The sequence below is a fragment of the Camelus bactrianus genome, chromosome 20 (assembly GCF_048773025.1).
Source record: "Camelus bactrianus isolate YW-2024 breed Bactrian camel chromosome 20, ASM4877302v1, whole genome shotgun sequence".
Taxonomy (NCBI): domain Eukaryota; kingdom Metazoa; phylum Chordata; class Mammalia; order Artiodactyla; family Camelidae; genus Camelus; species Camelus bactrianus.
In genome coordinates, this window is record NC_133558.1 from 4,272,721 (window position 1) to 4,293,927 (window position 21,207).

At 51.0% G+C, this 21,207-nt stretch overlaps 1 protein-coding gene across 2 annotated transcripts in view; it reads right to left on the bottom strand.

Annotated features, from left to right (window-relative positions):
• Positions 1–3,783: 3,783 nt before the first annotated feature.
• The window catches only part of SSR1 (signal sequence receptor subunit 1), a 31,046-nt gene continuing 13,622 nt past the window's right edge, over positions 3,784–21,207 (bottom strand). Inside the window, exons 8-9 of one of the 2 annotated variants that reach the window (XM_074348065.1) lie at positions 17,337–17,400; positions 3,784–4,469 (exon numbers count right to left, since the gene is read on the bottom strand). In XM_074348065.1, the coding sequence (XP_074204166.1) occupies positions 4,445–4,469; positions 17,337–17,400 (89 nt within the window). In that variant the 3' untranslated portion in view covers positions 3,784–4,444. Of the gene's footprint in view, positions 4,470–9,960; positions 17,401–21,207 lie in introns of those variants that run through there. The other variant, XM_074348066.1, reaches the window with a different exon arrangement.

Consider the following 21,207-nt stretch of genomic DNA (forward strand, 5'->3'; position numbering starts at 1 on the left):
GGGTGGGTGCTGAAGCAGCTTTACCAGGTTCCCCCTGGGCGGAACAACCACACTTCCTCTGCCTGCAGGAAACAGCACACTCCGTCCCTGGGAAAGGCTCACCTCCTTTACGCTGAAGCGTGTGTGTAAGGGATTCAGGCAGGGCTGGCAGTCGCCTGTCCCTCCCGGAGTGCACCCCCCACAAGGGTCTTCCTCTGGCGCCCTCCCTGCCCAATACCCCCGGGGAGCACTTACTTGGTTCTTATCTTATGCTGGAATATATTTGTCCTTTCTTCTCCTTTTTCTACATTTAGCTGAGCTGTGTCTCCTCAGCTAGTCTGGAGGACACAGCAGAGCAAATACTCTGTTCTGTGTCTCCTCCAGCACTAAGCCCGGTGCCTGCACATTTTAGTGACTCAATACCTGTGTTTTTGCAGATGGGAACAAAGCCCTGATTGGCAGGCCCTGTGGGCTGTGTGGTTTGGGCAGAGAGACCAGGTTTGGGCCTCACCTCCCGAGGAGGCCGGCATCAGGGCCAGGGTTTCTGCCCAGGCCACGTGGACCCGAGAGTTTTCCGTGAATGGCTCCCACTCTGCCTACCAGGGCACTTTCTGCGGCTCTGACCTTCCCAGGTGCAGCCTGGGGAAGGCAGGGCTTCTCTGCCGTGACTGCTCAGTAGAGTCACCTGGGGACCCACCCCAGGCCCATTAAACAGAGCCTTTGGGGTGGGGCAACTCGGTGAGAACTGTTAAAGCTCCCTGGAGCTTGCTAGTGCGCAGTAGGCTGGGCCCGTCCATCTCCCAGTGTCCTGAGGGTGACACGGGGCAAAACTTACAGGATTTGGAGTCAGACAGCCCTGGGTTCAAACCCAGCCCCACTCTGTGATTCAGCACCACTGGACTTGACGTTCTTAGCTCCAAAATGGGTACAAAGTGCCCGTTTCCCAGAACGCCAGGTGCAGGCCGAGCTTCAGAGCGTTGAGGCCGCCCTAAATACTAGTCCCTGTGTCTTGTTGAGAACTTAGGCCTTCACTGAGGTGGACCCTCAGCCTCTGTCTCAGGGCTACGTGAGGACCAACAGTGAGTCCCTTTAGAAGGGTGCTGTGACTGGGACAATGGCAGCTGTAGTCACACGGAGCTGGGAAAGAAAGCTTTGATTTTTACTTCTGACTGTAGGGGAAAGGGTTCATTGCCTCCCCAGTGTGGCCTGTCTACGTGGCATTCAAAATGATCATCTAGCATCTACTCATTCCAGAATTTTTTGTTTTCCAAGAGGCAGGGGGAAACCCTGAGTCGGGGAGGTAGCATCTCTGTTCTGCGTGGCTCTCCCCAGGCTCTGACCAGGAAGGGTCCCCAACTCCTCGTGGGTCCAGGAGGGAGTGTGGGCCCTTCCTCTCGTGCCTGAGGAGGCGGGCAGTTGCTGACACACAGTGGGTGTGTGAGGACTGTTTGCCGACAGGGGGCCTGAGCTCCTCTGTGTCCAGGGCTTTGGGTGAAGCCCCCCGTGTTGCATCACCCCTTGTGGCGGGTGACAGCTGGGGTATCCTGGGCCTGGCGTTGAACTTTACATGGATACCAAAGGGAGGCTCACCAAGAAGCCGCTTAGAATTCCAAAAGTGCCAAGAGTTTGGAGTCTGCAAATATTCTGTGTGTATCTGAAGGTAAAATTACCTGGATCATGAGGTAAGGAAGGGCAGCTCAAGCTTGAGAGATGGCACTTGATTTATCATTCAAAGCCCATCACCACACACACGTCTGCAGGAGAGGACAGGAAACACTGCCTGTCACTGGCTGAATTGTGTTCCCCCAAATTCAACCCCCAGCAGCTCAGAATGGGACTGTATTTGGAGGTGGGCCTTTAAAGAGGTGATTAAGTTAAAAGGAGGCCCTCAAGGTGGCCCTAATCTGATCTGACCCATGTCCTTAAGAAATTTGGACACAGAGACACCAAGGACGTGCGTGCACAGGAGAGAGACCACGTGAGGACACGGGGAGAAGACCATCGTCTACACACCCACCCTGCTGACACCTCGAGCTCAGCCCCGCAGCCTGCCAGACCAGGAGGGAACCCCGCCATCTCAGCCCCAGGCTGGGGCTGCTTGTTACAGCCGCCCGAGCTGACATTGCCCTGGTTTTGTTTTCTGCGTGTGGCTGGCACCACCGACAAGCGGGTTATTCCACGTTAGAGGACAAGAAAGACACCGGGTTTCAGGAGCCCCTGGCTGCGAAGCTCGCACGTCGGGGACCGTGACTGGTGTTGCTGGAAGAACGGTCATCTCGAAGTTCACGTGCAGGACGCGCGGTCCAGGTTCCGAGGAGTGGGCCACGTGAGTCAAATCTCCACGGGGCACCAGCGGCGCCAGACGGGGTCCCTGAAGGGCAGCACTTGTCCTCGTCTCTTCCTCTCATTTCATTAAACGTATCTTTTTAGAATTCGGAGAAACAAGAAGTGTTTTGCTTGGTGGTTTTCGGAAAGGCAAGAAATCCCCCTGGTCTGGAACTGGAGACTCCCCGCCTGTGGCTCGCGTCTCTCTGCGTGGAGTGCGTACTCGTTCACAGGAGCCTCTCCAGCTCTGGGCCCGGCTGGAAGGTGGTGCTCATGGCCCACCTGCCCATTTAAATAGCAAACGCCTGTGGAAACCAGAGTGAGGGGATGAGGAGAACAGGCTTTAGCACCCCTCTCCTCTCCCGCCCATCCACCCTAACCTGCTGTGTGGCCTTGAGAAAGTCACTTGACATCTCTGTTGGGGTTTGACAGGTGTTCCAGAGAGCTCTGCCGAGGGGCAGCCAGGGTAGCACCTGAGACCTTGGGGAAAGCAGGCCATCTCTGGATGCAGGAATCGAGGCATCACATGACTCCTGGGAAACACTTCGAAGTGGCCTCTCAGGCCTGCTTGGGAGACGGCATGACCCGGAGCCCCCACCCCAGAGCGGCCCAGCCAGGACCCCGGGCAGCTTGGCTGGGGTGCCCCACCTTCCGATCAGGGAGCATCGGGCATGGCATTGCATGATTTTACTAAGCACACCACCCCTGTCCCAGAGGGCCTGGACCTAGGATGGACAGACAGTTATGGAAGATGTGTCCTCAGGGCCTCAGAAGAGCAGGTGGGGCTGCTGTCAGTCTGGCTGGAATCTTCCGGAGCTCACAGATCATCTCCTCTTCAGAATTGCCCGTGTCCCCACAGCACCACCATCGCCCACCAGGAGCCCATCAGCAAAGCCAACGCCTGGAGCTCCGGGAGGGCCTGGGAGCCCCTCCATGGAGGCCGACGTGCACCGAGGGCCCCTCGGCTCAGGACTGACCCTGAGGCTCCCCCGTCACCCCGCCCCCGTCAGGGGGTCTCTGACTAACACAAGTCCACTTGTGGAGCTTGACTTAAAATGCAGATTCCTGGGCCTGCTCCTGAAACTCTGCTGCAGGTATGGGGGCCGTTCTAGGGGATTCCACGCATGGGGTTCACAGGCCACAGGTGAGATGTGCTTCCTCCACGTGAACGTGTCTGCACACATGTGGCCGCATCTGCTGGCTGAATCCGCTTCATCCCTGTCTCTTCTGCTCCTCAGACATGGTGCGCCCCGGCCCCTGGCCTTCCCTGCCCACCGTGTCCCCTCTCCCTCCTGCTCTGCTCCTGCAGGCTCAGCTCGGAGCATCCCCGCCCCAGGTCCCTCCCCGCTATCCCCCACGAGTTCCTGCCACAGCATCACAGCCACGGCCCGGCTGGTGCAGACACAGGGGTGGTCCTGTGTGTCCCTGACCCCCCCCCCCAGAGCCGGGCGCTCAGCAAGAGATACATATTCTTGGATATAACTTTCAATTCAATTTATTTCCATCCAATTCAGTTCAGTGCAGTTCACCTTGATTCATGTCAGCACAACAAGGAGCCATGGGAGCCCATGAGGAGCCCAACACACAGAAGCCGGCCTTGGACGCGGGAAGGCCTGGATGCGGGGAAGGACCATGTGGCCTGATTCTCACCCAAAGCATCACCCAGCTTGGCGCCTAGCCCTCCTCCGCCCAGGCCTACTCAGAACCCTGGTGGCCAGCCCTTTTGGGGACACTTCCCCACCTGGTGCATCTCCAGAGGTCCCCAACGATGACACCAGAAGCTGCTCAGGTGTGTTGCAGCCACCACATCACAGACTGGCGTCCCACCTGGGTCACTATCTGGGTGATGGGGCAGAGCAGGCAGGAAGGAGGACCCGGCCGCAGATCCCAGGGTCCACCCTTCCCACTGACGGGGACCCAGAGAAGGAAATCTCTACTCAGATGTCACGCACAGCAGCTGTCCTGCAAACGCTACCAAGCCTGGGTCACACAACCGTCCCTGCGGTGGCTTCTCCGTGGAGCCAGCCAGGGGTCCCGCTGAGGGGTCCAAAGTTTAATGAATAGCACGGTGTAGGGAGGGATGGATCTCCAGGGTCTTCCCGTAGCAGCCTTGGCGGCGCAGCCGGATCCCGCATCACTGTCAGTGCGTCTCCCTCCTCCTGCGTCTGAAACGACAGAGGGAGCCGGTCAGGCCCTGGGAGGCTGGGGACAGTCCTCCGATTGCCTCCCGGCCGGTGCCTGGTGGCTGGGCCGCGGCCTTGGGGCCCAATGACATCTCGTGCTGCTCTTTCGGGTCCAGATACTTCTCGCGATAAAAGACCCAGAGGCCTCCCCTTCACTCCCACACCCTGCCCGCAGGAAGAGACATGGGAAAATCTAGGATTGGGGTTCAGTTTCTAAAATGAGTCCATTCTGGGATGCCCAAAAGGAAGGATAACTGCTGTGCCTTTTCTCTGGGATTTAGTCAAACTTCCATGCTTTCAGTGAGAATCTGGCATAAAAAGAAACCCGAAAACATAGCCATGCTCCATGCAGAAAGCAAAACCCACCAGGACTTGGCTGGGGAGATCTGGAGGGTTTTGCTTTGGGAGTAACTCAGCTCCCAGCTCATCTCACTCATTCTCTCATTCGCTCGACAGACATGTACCAAGCACCTCCTCCGGGCCAGGCTGGGCTGGGAGCTGAGCAAGAGTGGGGCCTGGCTCCCTGGAAGCTGCAGGAGGTGGGGTGCAGGCGCACTGCCTGGGTTTGGGCAGGTCAATGCCCAGGACGTGATGGAACGGACCCCCGACCCGACCATGGGAGCCTGGGGCGGGGGTCCTGAGAAAGCTTCCTTCGAGGAGGAAACAGGAAACGGAGGTTGGAAAACTGAGTAAGACCCCACCTTTGCCACAGCATCAGTGTCAACATCCCCACAAGGACTGGCCAGCAGCGCTGGGGGCCCGGGGCTGAGCGGGGCCGGGCGCCGCTCCGGAAGGGCGTGATCCAAGTCCCCCAGTCACGACGACACGCAGAGCCACCAGCCCGCACTCCTTAAAAGCACCGGTGTCGTGAGGAACTGTCTGGATCCAAGGAGGCTAAGGAGACACGACAAGTGACGTGACCGTGGAAAACCAGCTGTGGGGGGCAGGGCGGGGCGGGTGCTGGGGCTGACTGCCGCCTGCCGGCTGGAGTCGCAGCTTCAGGGTTCCACTTGCTGGTCCTGGTCCCTATGACCTGGTTCCGTAAGAGAACACGTGTTCTCAGCTGACCGCGCAGGGCCCGATGTCGAGTAGGTTGGTCAGTGTCTGCACGGCTGCGCGTCTGTGTGTGACCAGGTGTCAGCATGACCTGGTGAAGGTGGAAGGTACAGGGAATGTCTTTGTAGTGTTTTACAACTTTTCTCCAAGTTCAAAATTATATCAAGGTTAAAGAGCCCCCCCAAACTAGGTGCCGGGACGGCAGGTGTGGCAGGCGCCAGCGCCCTCATCCAGGAAGAGGTTGGGGGCCCAGGTTCAGAGTGCGGGCTGGTGGGGGATTGGGTTCGAAGGTCATGGGGAGGCCAACGGTGGAAGTGGAGGTCCTCGTCCTGCAGACTGTGGGGGGTCAGTTCATCTTCCGAGGGTCACGGCGGCAGCTCATGCCTGATGGCGGAGGGGACAAGACTGGAAGCAGCTTGGGTCACAGAACCCGGGGACCCACCCACGTCCACTCAGGATGAGGACCAGGACAGGGAGGTGTCACGGGGACAGGGAGAGCTGGGTGGAGGAGGCTGTGAGGAGGTGAGATGGACGGGGACCCGTCAAAAGGGAGTTTCCTGTGGAGGTGACAGCACCCACGGAGGCGGGGAAGAGGTTCCGGGAAGGGATGACCACCTCCCGTGTTGAGTTCAAGGCGTCTGTGGGGCGTCCGGTGATTGCCTGGACGGGTCTGACGCCCCCAGGAGAGGGCCAGGTTCTGCGGCAGAGCGACAGGCAGGGCTCCTGGGGGCAGCCTGCCTGTGTCCTGCGCCAGGGCGGCCTCTCTCTCCCCTACTAGCTGGGTGACCTGGGCAGGTGGCTTTATTGATCTGCACCTGCAATTCCTCAGCTGTAACACAGTGACAGCAGATCCTCCCTCGTACAGGACAGGGTGGTCTGAGCGGTAAGAGTGAACACAAGTGGGGGTGTGATGATAGCTCGGTGGGAGAGCGCGTGCTCAGCATGCACGAGGTCCTGGATTCTAGCCCGGCTACCTCCATTAAAAAAAAAGTGAACACGAGTGAAACGCTTCCAAGAGCCCCTGGCTCTGAGAAGTGCTCAAAAGGGTCACCTGCTGCCACTGCCCCCTCAACACAATCACCACCACCACGACCACGAAGCAGCCCCACTTCTGTACCAGGGAGAGGAGGCTGCTCCGGCTGTGGGGCGCGTGCTGTCCTGCCGCACGGCTAGTGGGGGACTTCCTGGGGGCAGGAAGGCAGGCTGGCTCAAGATTTCACAGCCAGCAGCCCCTTTGGGGGAAACCCAGACTCTCCGGGGAATGTTCTGCAGTGTGGTCATGGGAGCACCTGTGGCGCTCATCAAATGCAGATTCCTGGGCGCCAGCCCAGAGCTAGAATCAGCAGCTCTGGGAACACCCACAAAGCAGACTTCCCCTGCACCCACCCCATCTTAGGGGTAGCGAAGTTACCGAATGCTGCCTGAGAGCAAGAAGTCGTTGCTGGAGTGATACATTCTGGGGGGAGAACGCATGGTGGTTATTTACATCTTTTAGCTCAAGTAATTGTTGGGACCCTGCAAATTACATTATTCGGTACGGTAAGGTTTTAAGTGGGCAGACATCATCTTAATTCCCAACATCTTAATAAAGGCACTGTTTCCTAAGGGGAAAATTTATGGGAATATTTTAGGGGAAAAAAAATCAATGTAGGTTGAGGTGGTCATTACTGATTTTTACCTGAGCCTGGATAAAAGATGCTTTTTGACATAGGAGGAGGTGATAGCGGTCTTCAGATACACCGAGGACCATTATGAGATAGAGAGGATGTTTTCTAAGATGATCTGGGGAGCAGAACCAGGACACAGACCACAAGAAGGTCCATGTGGTTCAAGAAAGAACTAGGAGCTGAGCTGTCCAGGGGTGGGATGGGCCCCCCGGCCAGGTGGGCAGAAAGCTGGCCTGCAGGACTCATCAGATTCTTTCCAACGTTAATATAATGTGAGGCTCTGTTAAGTACGGGGAGAAAAGAAAAAAAGAACCACACCTTTTAAATGGAATTTCAGTTCTAGGAAAGAAAAAAAGCTGCTGCTAATGGTTTTCGGTTGGCTGACAGATGAACACTGCTTATGTAATGAGAAGAAACACCCCTAGTGGTGAAAATGAGGTTACTCTGGGCCAGGCCCAGGGATCAGCCTTTTTTTTTTTTTTTTTTTTTTTTTTTTGACACGCAGTATCTTTAGAAACTTCAGCCACACACTTGGCACATAGTGAGGGCTTTCTAACCGTTGAGTATTAGTAACTAGTTTTTTAGAGAATAGGCCGAGACCAGTTAAGTGACTTGCCTAAGACGGCCCGCCCCGAAGTGGGTGGGACTTGCTTCGAACAAGGGCTCCGAACCTGCACACCACGCCCACGTCCAGTGACCAGTCCCCCGGAAGTAAGCGTGCGTGGACGTGGAGGGGGCAAAGCACGGGGGCGGCGGCTTGTCCAAGAGCTGTTCCTCCTGGCTGCCGAGGTGACCCCGTAGAGCACATTCTGAGCGTTGCCGGCCAGCTCCCCACATGACCCCGCGGGGTGACTCTCACAGCTTTCATCTTCCTCTGACAGGATCACGCAGCTTAAATCCGAATCATCCCCTTGACGTCTTAGCAAAAGCAGCGTTTTCCCTTCAGTGTGATGTCCTGGGGCGGGGCCGGAGCGCAGGAGGCACGGGCTGGTGGGCCTGCGGCGGCCCGAGCAGGTGGCTTGCTTTGGGAGAGAAGGGTCGCGGACAGTCCCTCGGTCCCAACGCTCCGCCCCCAACCCCTCGGGCAGCCCTGGGAAGGCGCCGTCCCTGCCGCCCCGCCCGCGGGCAGCAGAGGGCGGCAGCGACACACCCGCGCCCACGGCTTCCAGGGGCCCGGGAATACCCGTCAAGCCCTAAAATGTCTCCCTGTCGTTCGGAAAATTCTTGCAGAGGAGGAATACTACTGATTTAAAGCTATAAAACCAAAACACAGACGTAAGTAATGAGTTACTCCCTTATAAGAAATCAGTAATTTTTTTAAAAAGTCTTATTAGTGATACAGCTAGTCCTTGACTTGAAACACGGCTTGAAAGGACCTGCGCTCCGCGGAGCTTCCTTTGGTCTCTTTCCTCGTGGTGTCCTTGTAACCAGGTGGGCAGCTTTTATCACCTCAGGTAGCTTATTTAATTGTCTCAGTTTGATATCATTTGCTAAGCTTGTACTATGCATTTAATGAAAAAATACTTAAGATTACAATTCGCTCACAATTTGGGAACCAGCTTCACTTTGACGCTATGGCTGTGATGTCCCCATTGTGTCACTTCCTTTTCTAGAACTCACCTACGGGATCTGACCTGAGCCACCCTGCCGGTGACTCCGGGCACTTGCGCCAGTTTCCTTGGTTTTTTGGTAAGTGCTTCCTGGTGGCACAGCCAGGAGGCCACTGAGCCGCCGTTTCTCCCTAGAATCCTCCGGGGCTTGTGAGCCGGGAAGTTCTGGTCAATACGTGCACAGTGGAGGCAGAGACGTGGGCAGGTGTGAACCCAGGGCCGGTAATTCAGCCTGTTTTCTCCTGGGTTTTCAGTGACTGGTGACCAGGCGGCCACCTGGAGACCTTCCGGATTAGGAGGGAGGCAACAGAATTGGGTGAAGGTTCTGGGCAGACAAGCTTGCAGCCACCCAAGGCTGACCGACCTCCAGATGTTACGGAGCCTGTGCACTCGGCTTCCTTGTCTGCAGGACGGGGTGTACCTGCTTCACTGTGTGGCTGGGACACCAACTCCTGTTTATTAAACACCTGCCACTTGCCAGGTGTTCTTTCAAGACTTGGTGATCTGGTAACTTAAAATTCTTGCCGTCAGGAAGTTTACAGTGCAAAAGGGGGTGACAGGCAACTTCAGACAGTGGAGAGGGCGCGAAGACTCATGGTGGTGTGAGGCACTGCGTGCGGGGATGCCCTGGATGAGGGACGCTGGTCGGGGAAGGCTGACCGGCAGGGGCCGTTGTGGGGGTGAGCCCAGCAGAGGGAGTCCTGCCGAGGCCCAAGAGGGGAGGGTGGGAGGAGAAGCAGGTGAGGAGCAGGTCACCTGGGGGTGACGGTGGGTCTCTGGGTCGGCCTACATGCAGCTGGAGGCAGAGGAGGGTTTCCAGCGGGCCGGGCTGGGCAGGGCTGGAGCCACAGGCTGCGTGGGCGCCAAGACTGGTGGTGGTGGTGGGGGGGGGGGAAGCACTGAGCGCAGAGCCTGGCACAGGCCCCGATGCAGGTGGTTTATTAATTTAAAGACCTAACAGACTAGAAGCCAGCTGGGGTTCCTTTCAAGGATTTTCTGCCAGTAATCTATCTTGATTTTCTCTGAATGTGTAAAGTGACAAAAACATCTCACTTTTTAAATGGGCTCACTTTCTGTACGGGCTGCAGCGAAGCTGCCCACGACCACTGTGACTGTTACACTCATCGTAGGAGGCTCAGATAAATTGAACATTTATATTTATTTCTTCCATTATAAAATATAAGCACATTACATTTTGAAAAGAAGAAGAAAATCCACCACCCTACCACAAAAATGGCTTTAACATTTTGTGTATTTCTTTTCGGACTTGGGAATAATCTGAACTTTAAGGAATACTGAGTGTTTCAAGCACTGTCGAGAAGAAATTAAAACGCTGATTCTTACTGCCCTAGTATTTTTTGATTCACTTCCTTTCAGCAGAAAGGACTGAAACATCACATAGTTACAAAGACTAAATCTCCAAAGTGTGCACCACCTCTAATCAGAAGCTACTTTTTCTACAATGAACATGTTAATGCAGCTCTACTGTTTACAGCGAGATCCTGGACAGAAGGAAGCGCTAGGCACTGACTCACTGACATACTGATGAAGTTAAACCAAAAATGCATCTCTGCTTGCTTAAAAATGTTTAAGTGTCTAAATACTGGGAACCAAAAATCTTGGGAGGGAGGTGCCTTTGACCATCATTTGAAAAGTCAAACAGCTGACAGCCAGACAGCACGTGTGGAACGCACCTTAAGTCATCTTCATTCTGAAACCAGACTTTGTTACTTGAAACGTCTGCATTGCATATGCTGAAAATGTGCGAAGCCTTTTACAAGTTCCCGGGGGAAGTTAAGAGCAAGATTGTAGTTTTCTCTTTTGCTTATTATTTTTAGATGCACTCTATGCTTCTCAAAGACCTCCACCCCCAGCAGGGAAGTGCGCTGGCACTTTAGGAATCGTTTCACATTGCACACAAATACTTTCAAAATCGGCTTTAACTAGAGATGTGAGTAAAAGAGCTGCATCTGAGAGCACAGAGCACCAGCTAAGACGCACGTCTGACCGACGGGGACAACCAAGGAAAGGGAGCTCTTGGTTTACTAACCTGGAGAAACTGCCATTTCCAGATACTCACAGAGCGGGAACGTTTCTCCACTGTCTCATCTAGTCAGTCCTAAAGGTGGCTAGGCATTCTCAGACACAGTCACCAGATAAAACCCACACTGCAGAAGCACGTTTTATCCTAAACAGGCCTGATTAAAATGCACTGCCAGAAACCACATTTCAAGTTAGCAAGCACCAGGATTCAAACAGCAAACCCAAGACCTGCAGTGAATTAGCAAATGTAAAAAAGTATTTTGAACCAGAGGTATTTTTGCCTGTACTGAACGGATTCAGATTTCTGAAAAGTTCTTAAAACTGTTAAGATTTTGAAATGGGGGGGAGAGAGCTGAAGTCTAATTTCGTTCCTTGCAGAGGTAAAATCTAAGCATGTATTGACTACGTGGGCCTCTGTGACGCTGGATAAACGGGCGTCTCGTTACTGAAGGACAGGAAGTCAGAGGGAGAGATTTAAGGAGAGAAGTAAGTGTGACTTGTTGGTCTGGGGTTACAATAAAAAATTAAGTGAAACTGAATCACCGGCCGTGAGAACGACACAGAACCGAGGCCGGTGTCCAGGGCGCAGGCGCGCAGGCGGGGGCTGGGGACAGAGCCCCGGAAGTGGCCAGGCGGCAGCGTTCGGTCCTAAGAGGATCCCTGGGGTTAGAATCTAAGTTGAAAGTTGGAAGACTGACGGCCCAATGAAGAAAAGGAAGCCGAGAGAGCACAGGGTGCAGCTGCAGGGCCACGCGCTGCGCAGGGCAGAGGGCGGGAGGGCCCCGGTACAGGCGGGCACGACACGCTGGGGCCGAGGTGCTGAGGACGCCGGGCAGGGGCCTGCATGCTCGTCTCCCGGGAACCAGGCGACCTGGTGACAGGACCCAAGCCTAGCTCTGAGCGCCCCGGGTGGGCGTCCGGGCACAGGAAAGCCCTCGCGGCAGACACGGCCGGCCGGGCCAGCAGCCGGGGCAGACCCTTAACCCCTAGTTCCTGAAACGACAGGGCTTCAGGGCCAACCCGACTCGTTCCCCGGAGGCATCCAGCTGCGCAGTCAAGATCCAGCACTCATCCCCTCCGTGGGCACAGAGTGCCACCAGCTTGTAGGGGCGGATTTTATAAAGACAGAATCAGTATTTAGCCCTGAAAAGGTCCCTCAGCCATGATGAGATGTAAAACGCAAGACCCGGGAGGACCCTCAGCTCCAACAATAAACTGCCCAGGGGTGGGAGGGGCGCCGCGGGCCTGCTCTGCTCTCGTGGGGCCTCTGAAGAGAGCCGCCTCCCAGAGCACTGACACGGGTGCCGTGACTCCCGGCCACCACCGCGTTGAAGCAGACGCAGCAGGGACCCGCCTCAGAGGAAGAAACATCAAGCAAATCTGAGCGCTGCGACCAGCGCGCAGGTGAGGATTCGGTGCGCACCTGTGAACCTCCTCCCCGCGACAGCTCTGGGCCAGGCGTGCGGCGGGGGTGCCTCTGGGCAGATGGACAGGGTTGTCCGGGGGCCAGGGGTGAGGATTAATGCGCATCTGTGTGGAAGAGCCCAGGGCAGATGCTTGACAGAACCCTACTCAACCCCGATCCCTGACTAGAACATCTCACACTCCTTTCTAAAATGCTTTTAGAACTTGAACACCTATTTTGACAACTGTGATTAAAGTGGGTGACCAGACGGCTGGATTTCTGCAAAAATGCAAGGCCGACAATCTCTGGGTGGCTCACGGCCTGAGGGTTTAAGGAACTGAGAGGAGTCTCAAAACTCTTCTGAATAGCCCTGGCGTCACGGGGACACGTCCAGCCTCTCCAAGTTTCTGGAAAAGGTGATTCTGGACTGGGATGCAGGTCCTCGCAGACCTAGTACGAGCACAGACACCCCTTGGCAGCCCTAGTCCTCGGGTTCATCATTAAATCCACAGAGCCAGCCGCCTTCCACGCCCACCTTAAGGCTTTTTAATTAGGAAGCACTTTAACTTTTTTGTTCAGTAGATTTTACCTATGGCTCCACACTGAAGTCCAGCAGGTGGCAGCCACACCCTCTCTCGTACGCGTCCTGGGGTGCCGTTAGCAGGCGCTGCTCAGTCGCTCACATGGCCCCCTGGGGGCCAGGCCACGTTCTAGGCACCTGCCACCCCAGGAGGCAGGCTCCCCAAGCTGAGGCCCAGTGCCTCCAACTAAGAAGGGGGAGCTGGGATTTGAACCCAGGCAGTCTGACGCGAGTCCATTCCACACCTTAGTCCCTTTCCTTTAGCCAAGTAAGCTAGATTCCAGGGAAGAACCACTTAGTAACATTGTACTAGGCAGAGGTACCTATCACACAGTCTGGGACTGGCACGTCAAGTATTTTTCAATTTAAAAAGAACCAACCGGGAGTCCAGAGATGAGCTGCCTTCTCCAGGTCACTGCTGGTCAGCGGCCAGGCTGACCGCAGCCTGGCCCCAGGCTTCCCGCACGCCACCCCCATCTCTGTTCAACCTCACAGGGCTGCCAGTGCCCCTGGGTGACCAGCGGACCACCTCTGAGCAATGAAAACCTGCCCACGTCGTCTTGTCTTCTTTAAACCCCCGTGACAGGTTTCCACGCCACGACCATAAAGGAGGCCAGCAGGATACAGAGCCCGCACCCGGGCAGAGGGACGGCCACGCCAAGGGGGCCCGTCGTCACAGGTATGTTAACAGAGTCTGCACGAGGGACAGCGGGGGAGCAAGGCCTAGTCAGGTCACCTGCAGCTGTGATCTGCGGACCTGAAATAAGGCCTGTCCTTCATGTGTTCTCTGGGTGACCCCAGACTTTCTTTTTAGTGCTCCATTGTGCCTCTTGAGGGAAGTTCCTACTTGAACAGAAAGACCCCAGCCCCCACCCTGTCTGGCTAAATGACCCAGGAACAGAGAGGCTTTAGTCTCACCTCTAACACGAAGCTGAATCTTACAATCCTTGAAAATCCAATCAAACTAGAAAGTCTACCTTGAAGAAAATGGTTTTAAAGGCCATGATTTTGAAATAAATAACTACGAGGTTAAATGTGAACTTGCCAGTTGCTGGATTCTGGAAAATCAACTATTTGTAAGCTTTGTAAACCAAACGCTTGGTTTTGCAGTTCCCTCTTAAACACGGTGCAGAAGAGAGAACAGGGGAGTTTTCGAGTAAGACAGGTGTGAATCCACACTTAACGTACAGCCTCGCACAAGCTGCTTCAACTCGGGAGCTGCTGCTTTTTTCCCCGCGTATAAACGAGAACAGCGTCACCTCCTGCCAGTGGGCTGTTGTGAAGGCTTGTGAGACGGGAAAGGCCCAGCACAGCACAGCGCGTGGCAGACGCTTAGCAAATGAATTGTTTTCCTACTGCCTTAAGATGCAGCTCAACGGCATCCAGACCTTAAGGGTCGTATTCCTGTGTGACGCCGAAGTCTAAAAGAAAAACTCCAAAACTTCAGACACTTAACTACAGTAAAATCCAGGCTTTTGTGTAAAGGAAAAACGATAAAATCCTAAGAGTCCTAAAGAAATTTAGATGTTTACAAGCCAGTTCCCAGTTCTGCTCCTCCCTCCTGTCACCTTCTAAGGACGATGGGCTCAGGGACATGTGAGCTGGACAGCAGGCCCTGCGCTCCACTCACACCGACACCAGGGTTCTGTGCGTGTGTGACGCTGCTCGTCACCGAGCTGCGGGTGCTGGTTCAAAGAAAAATAGGATTTTACTCAACTAGAGCAAATTTACTAATTTTATAGCTATAAATGATGCTGTCCCAAACTGTGGTAAATTACTTCAAGTGTATCTGGAAATGTCTTTAAATTCATGGGTATCACTTATCAAAATCTTGTAGGAATGATGGTATTGCCAAGTTTCAGGGTTTAAAAAAAGTACATTATTTAAATGTGCTAATAACCAAATAAATGTTCTTCACACCAAGGGCGTGGATGTGACAGTATCACAGGGGATGCGCGCTGTACAGCAGCCTCACGTTTTAGCACACTTATCTATTCCTCTAGCTCCAAAATGACACAAGTCATTGGAGAAAGATTTCAGTGTCAAGCCACCACCATCTGCTGCTTCCCAGCAGAGCTAAAATAATTTCAGGCTGATGCACTGCAAACACACCTTTGCAGTGGCTTTTAAATTTGTTTTTTAAGATCTAAATTTGACTTTTCAAAGTCACTATTTTCTGAAGCTTATTTAAAATTAAAAACTTCGCTAAAGTCAAGCCACAGCCCCCGCCTTCCAACGTGTTCTTTCCTCAGGCTTCTCCTTGGAAGTCCCAGGTCCCTCCCACCCAAGGGGGCAGGGAGAGTCTTACAAGTCACCTCCTACGTGAGGCCATGGAATGAATGATGCGGCTGCACAACCAAGGTGAGATCCATGCTTTATGAACACGCCATCTCTCACGTCCCCAGGACAGGCTTGATACACAAGTTTTTCAGCTCATTTTACAGACTCTGGAACCAAGTTGTTCAAAAGGTGAATTCTGAAACCATGGTTGGTGTAGCAAATTAATATATCAAAACAAAAACTTCATCCATATATTTACATTTAAAAAAGACATTTAAAAAACAGGCTACTTATTAAGTGTGCTTGAACAAACCATGTGTGGAATTGAATTCCATTCATTATGGAGTTAGTTTCTGCTAACACTGACACTACAGAGACCTCGGCCTCCGAGGACCGAGGCGTTTAAGTGTTCCCAACCTATGCTAAAAAATAGAACACAGTAAGCACTACCGTGAAGCTCAGAAGTGGGCGGGCTAGTACCCGGCATGGCCTCGCACCGCCTGCGGGCCACCAGGAATTCGGAAACGCTCCACGGAGGTCACTGAACTTCTGTAGTCACACCTCACTTCACTAGGTCCTATACTTTCACAGACTTGGACGTTCACAACAGTGTTCTGAAATCCATTCCTTGAGAAGGTGGAGGGTCTCCTACGTTACATCAAACAAAAACTCATGCAGTTTCCGAGAGCTCACAGAGCTTTTTCAAAATAAACTACTGATCATCCAGCCTAATTAAAAACTCAACACTTGACATGACAGGTGCAGGAAGTGTACAGCTCAGCACTGCCAATATAGTTCACTCGACACCTCAGCCCCTACTTGCAAAGCAATTAACAGCTATACAGTAACTTCTGTTTTATTGTCATTGGCTTTGGCTCAGATGTTTAAATACTTCAACAACCTGGAAAGATTTTTCATATGCGTGTTCTGTTTTTTTTGTGTGGGCTTGGGTGCAGGTGGGGACTATAATAAAGGGGGGTCAGTTCATTATAATGAAGACATTATCAGTAATTAAACAGCCACTAAAATTTCACTTACCATTTCCGTACAAAATATACACGGGAGAATATGGCTTAGAGACAGAGGGGAAAAGCCTCTCATTTGTTCACACTATTTTACTGTTCCACCTATCCAGTCTGACAATAATGCCAAACTTAATTTACTACCTAGGGCAAAGGTAACTAAGAGGAATTTTATGAAGTCCAATTAATTTTGGTTCTGAGATCTTAAGTGCTTAAAAATTGGGAATTCTTCAGACCAAAAAAAATTTTTTTTACCAACAACCAAAATACCCAAAAGATCAGATAAAACATAACTGATTAACCATTAAAAATTCTCCAACTCTTTACTACATTAGGGTTAGTCGGAATTTTGCTTAGTCTGTAGACCAAGGCAACTTTTCTTAAGCAAGATGCTTCTAATATGATCTCTTAAAAAAAAAAAGCTCATCCCAGAGCTATCTCGGGTCAGAAATAGAACAATGGACACCAACTCCGTTTCTATAAATGTACCATTTCCCCCTTTTTTTTTTTTTTTAAAAGAAAACAAGAGGGGTTGGTTTTATATATCAAAATCAGAATTTTCATGTTTCACAATCTTGGTACTAGAGATCCCCAAATTCCTTGCACTCATTTGGGAAGTTTTCTGAAGGTGCACATTACAGGAAACAGCAGCAAAGTACCAAAACAATTCTAGTGCTAAAAAGCAGCCACCCCTGCGCGTGCCTCGAGAATACTAGATGAAAGACAAACAGTGTGCTAATCTGTGCTAGCAGTCGGGACTTGAGCTAGTCTAAGGAAGAAACAATTGTTTTCTTTAATCAGTCCACGGCAGGACATCTGTAATCATCTTGGGCAAATACCAAGTTTTGGGGGAAAATGTCCAAAAGGAAGAGACAACAGCATTACAGTTGGTATTCTTAAGGCACGCTGCAGGGAGTCCAACAATGACTCTCATAAGACCAACCGCTCGCATACATGCACACGCACACACACAGATTTTAATGGTTTAAAAAAACCAAATTTGTTACTTTAGAAAAATAAATGCAGTGCATTTTCAGCAATATTATCGCCACAGACTCTGCTCAGTCCACACACGGTAGTAGCTGCCGCCTATGGTGACACGGCTTCTCTGCACTAATTCCCATCAGGCCGAAAAACATTAGGGCAGGTTACGTAAAGACCGAATTGTTGCACAAAGAACATTTACTCATCAGATCCCACTGATCTCTTCTGTGCCCGTTTCCTGGGCAACCTTCTTGGTGAAGCTTTATCTGGAAGAAAAGAGAAAGTTTTAACTTGCCTGACTATTATATATGTGTTCAACAGAAACACTCTCCTTCAGCTTTACCCTTAAACTCAAAAAACGAACACACGTGCAAGACCAGGCCTCTTACCCAGCATAGGTTTCTTAACTAACCTTTCAAATAATCCTTCAAGAGGTAACTCAAAGTAAAACTTTATGCATTTGAAAGTTGCTGTAAGTCAACCTTAGAAGTTTTCATCACAAGAAAAAAATGTTTTGGTAACTCTGTATGGGGACAGACAGTAACTAGCTTTACTGTGGTAATCATTTCCCAGTGTCTACAAATATCCATCATGTTGTGCACCTGAAATTAACACAGCATTATATTATATGTCAATTAAAAAACCTATGCAATTAGGGCGATAAAAGATCTAATCTTCATCACTACTGTTGAAGCTACCATACAAAATCTTCTGGAATTCTACAATTTAGCATGTTTATATTTCTTTAGGGAGAACATTTAAAAATTTTATATTGCTTAGAAATTAAAGACTTAATATCTACAAATACAGCCAGGCAGTTTGTGTAATTTTTGGCAATTTCATAAATTCACCTGGAATGAGCAGCAGGTTAAAGGAGTTATCGATTCTATAAAAAGTGAAAGGCTGTCTTCTCTCTGACCACTTTGTCTTATTTTCTAGGAGCTCCTAACATAATAGGAAGATACGTCCTTGGTGGAATATGTTACAAACCATAATTATTTTTCCAGTTTAAAAACTAAAGTGAAAGGGCTGGAAAAGATGTTTTCACCAAAGTATGGGGTTTGTTTCATGAATGACGATACCAAAAAATTTGCCTGAAAGATCTTAATTTTTATTTTCCAAAATTATTAGATCACCATACCTAGATTTAAAAAACAGAAAGTAAATGTTTACCAAGAATATGTAGAACCTAAAAATTCTTTCTTAAAATCTGCTTAAGAGTTAATGACTGAAATATTAAGACTGAGTCTAAAAAATCACATGAAAACTGACCTCAGTGCTTTATTAAGTAGGTTAATAATGATGTGTTAAGAGGGTTCCATGTGCCTAAAACTGAGCACAGAAGCATTTTTCTGATGAAGACAGCCTACAACTTTCACCAAATTTTCAAAAAGGTTAGACTACAAATTACTGCCTTTTCTATTTCTGAATAATCTTCAAAAATAAACAATATGCTGAATATAGCCTTTTTCCAAAAACCACTTCAGAATCTCGTTGCTGTCTGTGTGGACACGGCTGTCACCAGGCCGATGTGAGGTGGGCATTACTGACTCCTGACAGCATCCCCCCACAGCAGGGCTTTAAATACAGGAGCACGTGGGAGCCTCGGAGGACCTGCAGCGCCTGCTCATTCACTACACGGGCTGCACCGCAGCAGTAAGACAGCCGATCAACTCTCCTTAACTATGAGTCCACAACCTTCACCACCCACCTGCCTAGCACATCACAAAATAAACCAGACAAATGAGACACTGAGTGAGAGAGCAACTTAAGAGTCATTCAGGTTTGGGGACAATGGCTCCAAATGCCTTAACAGCCTAGAAAGCGGCATTTTATTTCAGCAGAGAACACTGTAACTGGTGTGTATAACGATGCTTTTCAGCCATCAAAGGAAAACCACCCCCTCTTATCACTCCCTCCCCAAACCCTAAAAAACTTGGGGAAACCCCCCCCCGCCCACTAAAAAAAGACATTCAAGAAAGTCACCTGACTAAGCTGTAGTAAAACTCACGGCACCGCGTTCACTTCAGAGAACACGGAGCGCCAGCAGACGGCCACACCGGCCCCTCTCCCCTTCCTGGGGCCACGTCTCGCCTAGCCTCCTGCCTCACCTGCGGGACGTGCAACGCAGGTGACTCTCAGGCGGGCTGTTTTAAGTTAATAAGCTATGCCCCAGTTTTCTAACAAGTCCCTAAGCCAAACTGCACAGAAAACTTCATGCTTATAGCTTCTGACTAAGGTTTCCCTAGACAGGCATATCCCTAGTATTTAGCAAAAATCCTATAATTTTCTACTAAAATCAGCTAACCTAGCACTAACAGTTAAAAGACTTCAGGGAAGCTGAAGCACCCTACTCTGAAATGTAAGACACAGGAGGCAACTTCTCAGTCACGGCTCGAATTGTTGCAAACCACCCTCGTTCCTTTACACTCTGAGTGAGAATCACCCTCTGAGAGCTGCGAAAAATGAGAAAAAGCTCCTGCCGAACAGGCCCAGGCCTCCTGGACCTGCTGGTCCTCACACACCTGAGGAGGCTTCCACCATCTTCAACAGTTCTCCTGCTTTCTGTCCTCAAATATGCAAAGTCCATGTCCTATCTTTGAAAGAAATGGCTCTGGCTAAATTACCTTCAGTTTGGTTCAACCCCTTTACTCTAAAAAAACACGTCCTAAGACCATGGTTCTCAAAGTGCGATCTGGATCAGCAGCTTCAAAATCACTGAGAACACAGCTTTTAAGTTCACGAATAACAATGTCAGGGAGAAAGATACTCTGAAACCAACCCCTCAACCTACACGAGTTAATTCTGAGGCACCGCAGGGCCTACACTTCAACCCGATTCCGCCTGCTGCTTCACTGAATGCCAGCATGATGCGGGGAGGTCGTCCTTCCAGAGAAGGAGCATGTACAGCGCTGAGGCCCTGGGACCTGCACTGTGCGTCCCAGTGCCTCCACATCTTAATTTGCTTCTGCTCAACACAGCTTTCACACGCTTACTGGACACACCCTTACGTGACAGTTTCATGGGCTCCTCACACTGGCCAGATCCAGCCCAAACTCAGCCCTCCCAGCACACGGGCACCCCCATCCTCCTAACGTTACTGGGTCATCCCGCTGCCTAAACTCAGTACTCTGACTCCCTCCTTTCCTAAAACAACCAGAAAGACACTGAGAGCCCAATTGGCTCCACTTCTAAAATGCCTTCTATTCCCTTTTATTCCCAGGCCTCAGCCCAGGCCCTGGTCATTTCTCGTTTTGTGGAAAATATCTAACTGCGGTCCCTGTGTCCAGGAGCTCCTGCTGGTCAGCCAGCCTCCACACAACTATGAATTTTTTTTTTAAAGATAACTTTATTATTTTTCTGCTTTAAAGTATCTGATAGCTGCCATTTACCTAGAAGGAAAGTCAGAAGTGCTGAGCAGAGCATGTAACACCTTAAAGACTCCTCACAGAACGCAAGAATCCGGCCAAATGTCCACCCCTTCTGGGAACGACTCCCTTCCTCTCCTGGATGGGGAAGGTCCCTCCCTGCGCCCTCACTAAAGCGCCTACCATACTGCACTTCTGTTTCCATAGACAGACAGAGTTCACTGAAAGTAATGATAACAACAATTTAACTTGCAAACCTGGAAATGACCTGAGCAGCCAATTCACAGAAAAAGAAATACTAAGTGGTCAATCAAGTATGTGTGAAGATGCCAGACCTCATTCTTAACCATAAATGAAAAATGAGATACTATTTTGTATCATTTTGACAAACTGAAACACTGATAATACTTGCGAATGACTAGCGAGAGGGGAGGAGAACAGGCAACACTGCACCTTCTTGAGAACATAAACTGGCACCATCTTTGGGAGGGAAATGGGACACTTTCCATAAAAATTAAAATGTACATGATCTTAGACATAACTATTCGGCTTTTAAAAAACTATCCCAGGTAGGGGAGTGGACAAAATAGGAACAGGGTGCCAAAAGGCACAAGCTTCCAGTTATAAAATAAGTTACAAGGATGTAACATACAGCATGGTGACTACAGTTAGCAACACTGTATGTATATCTGAAAGTTGCCAAAA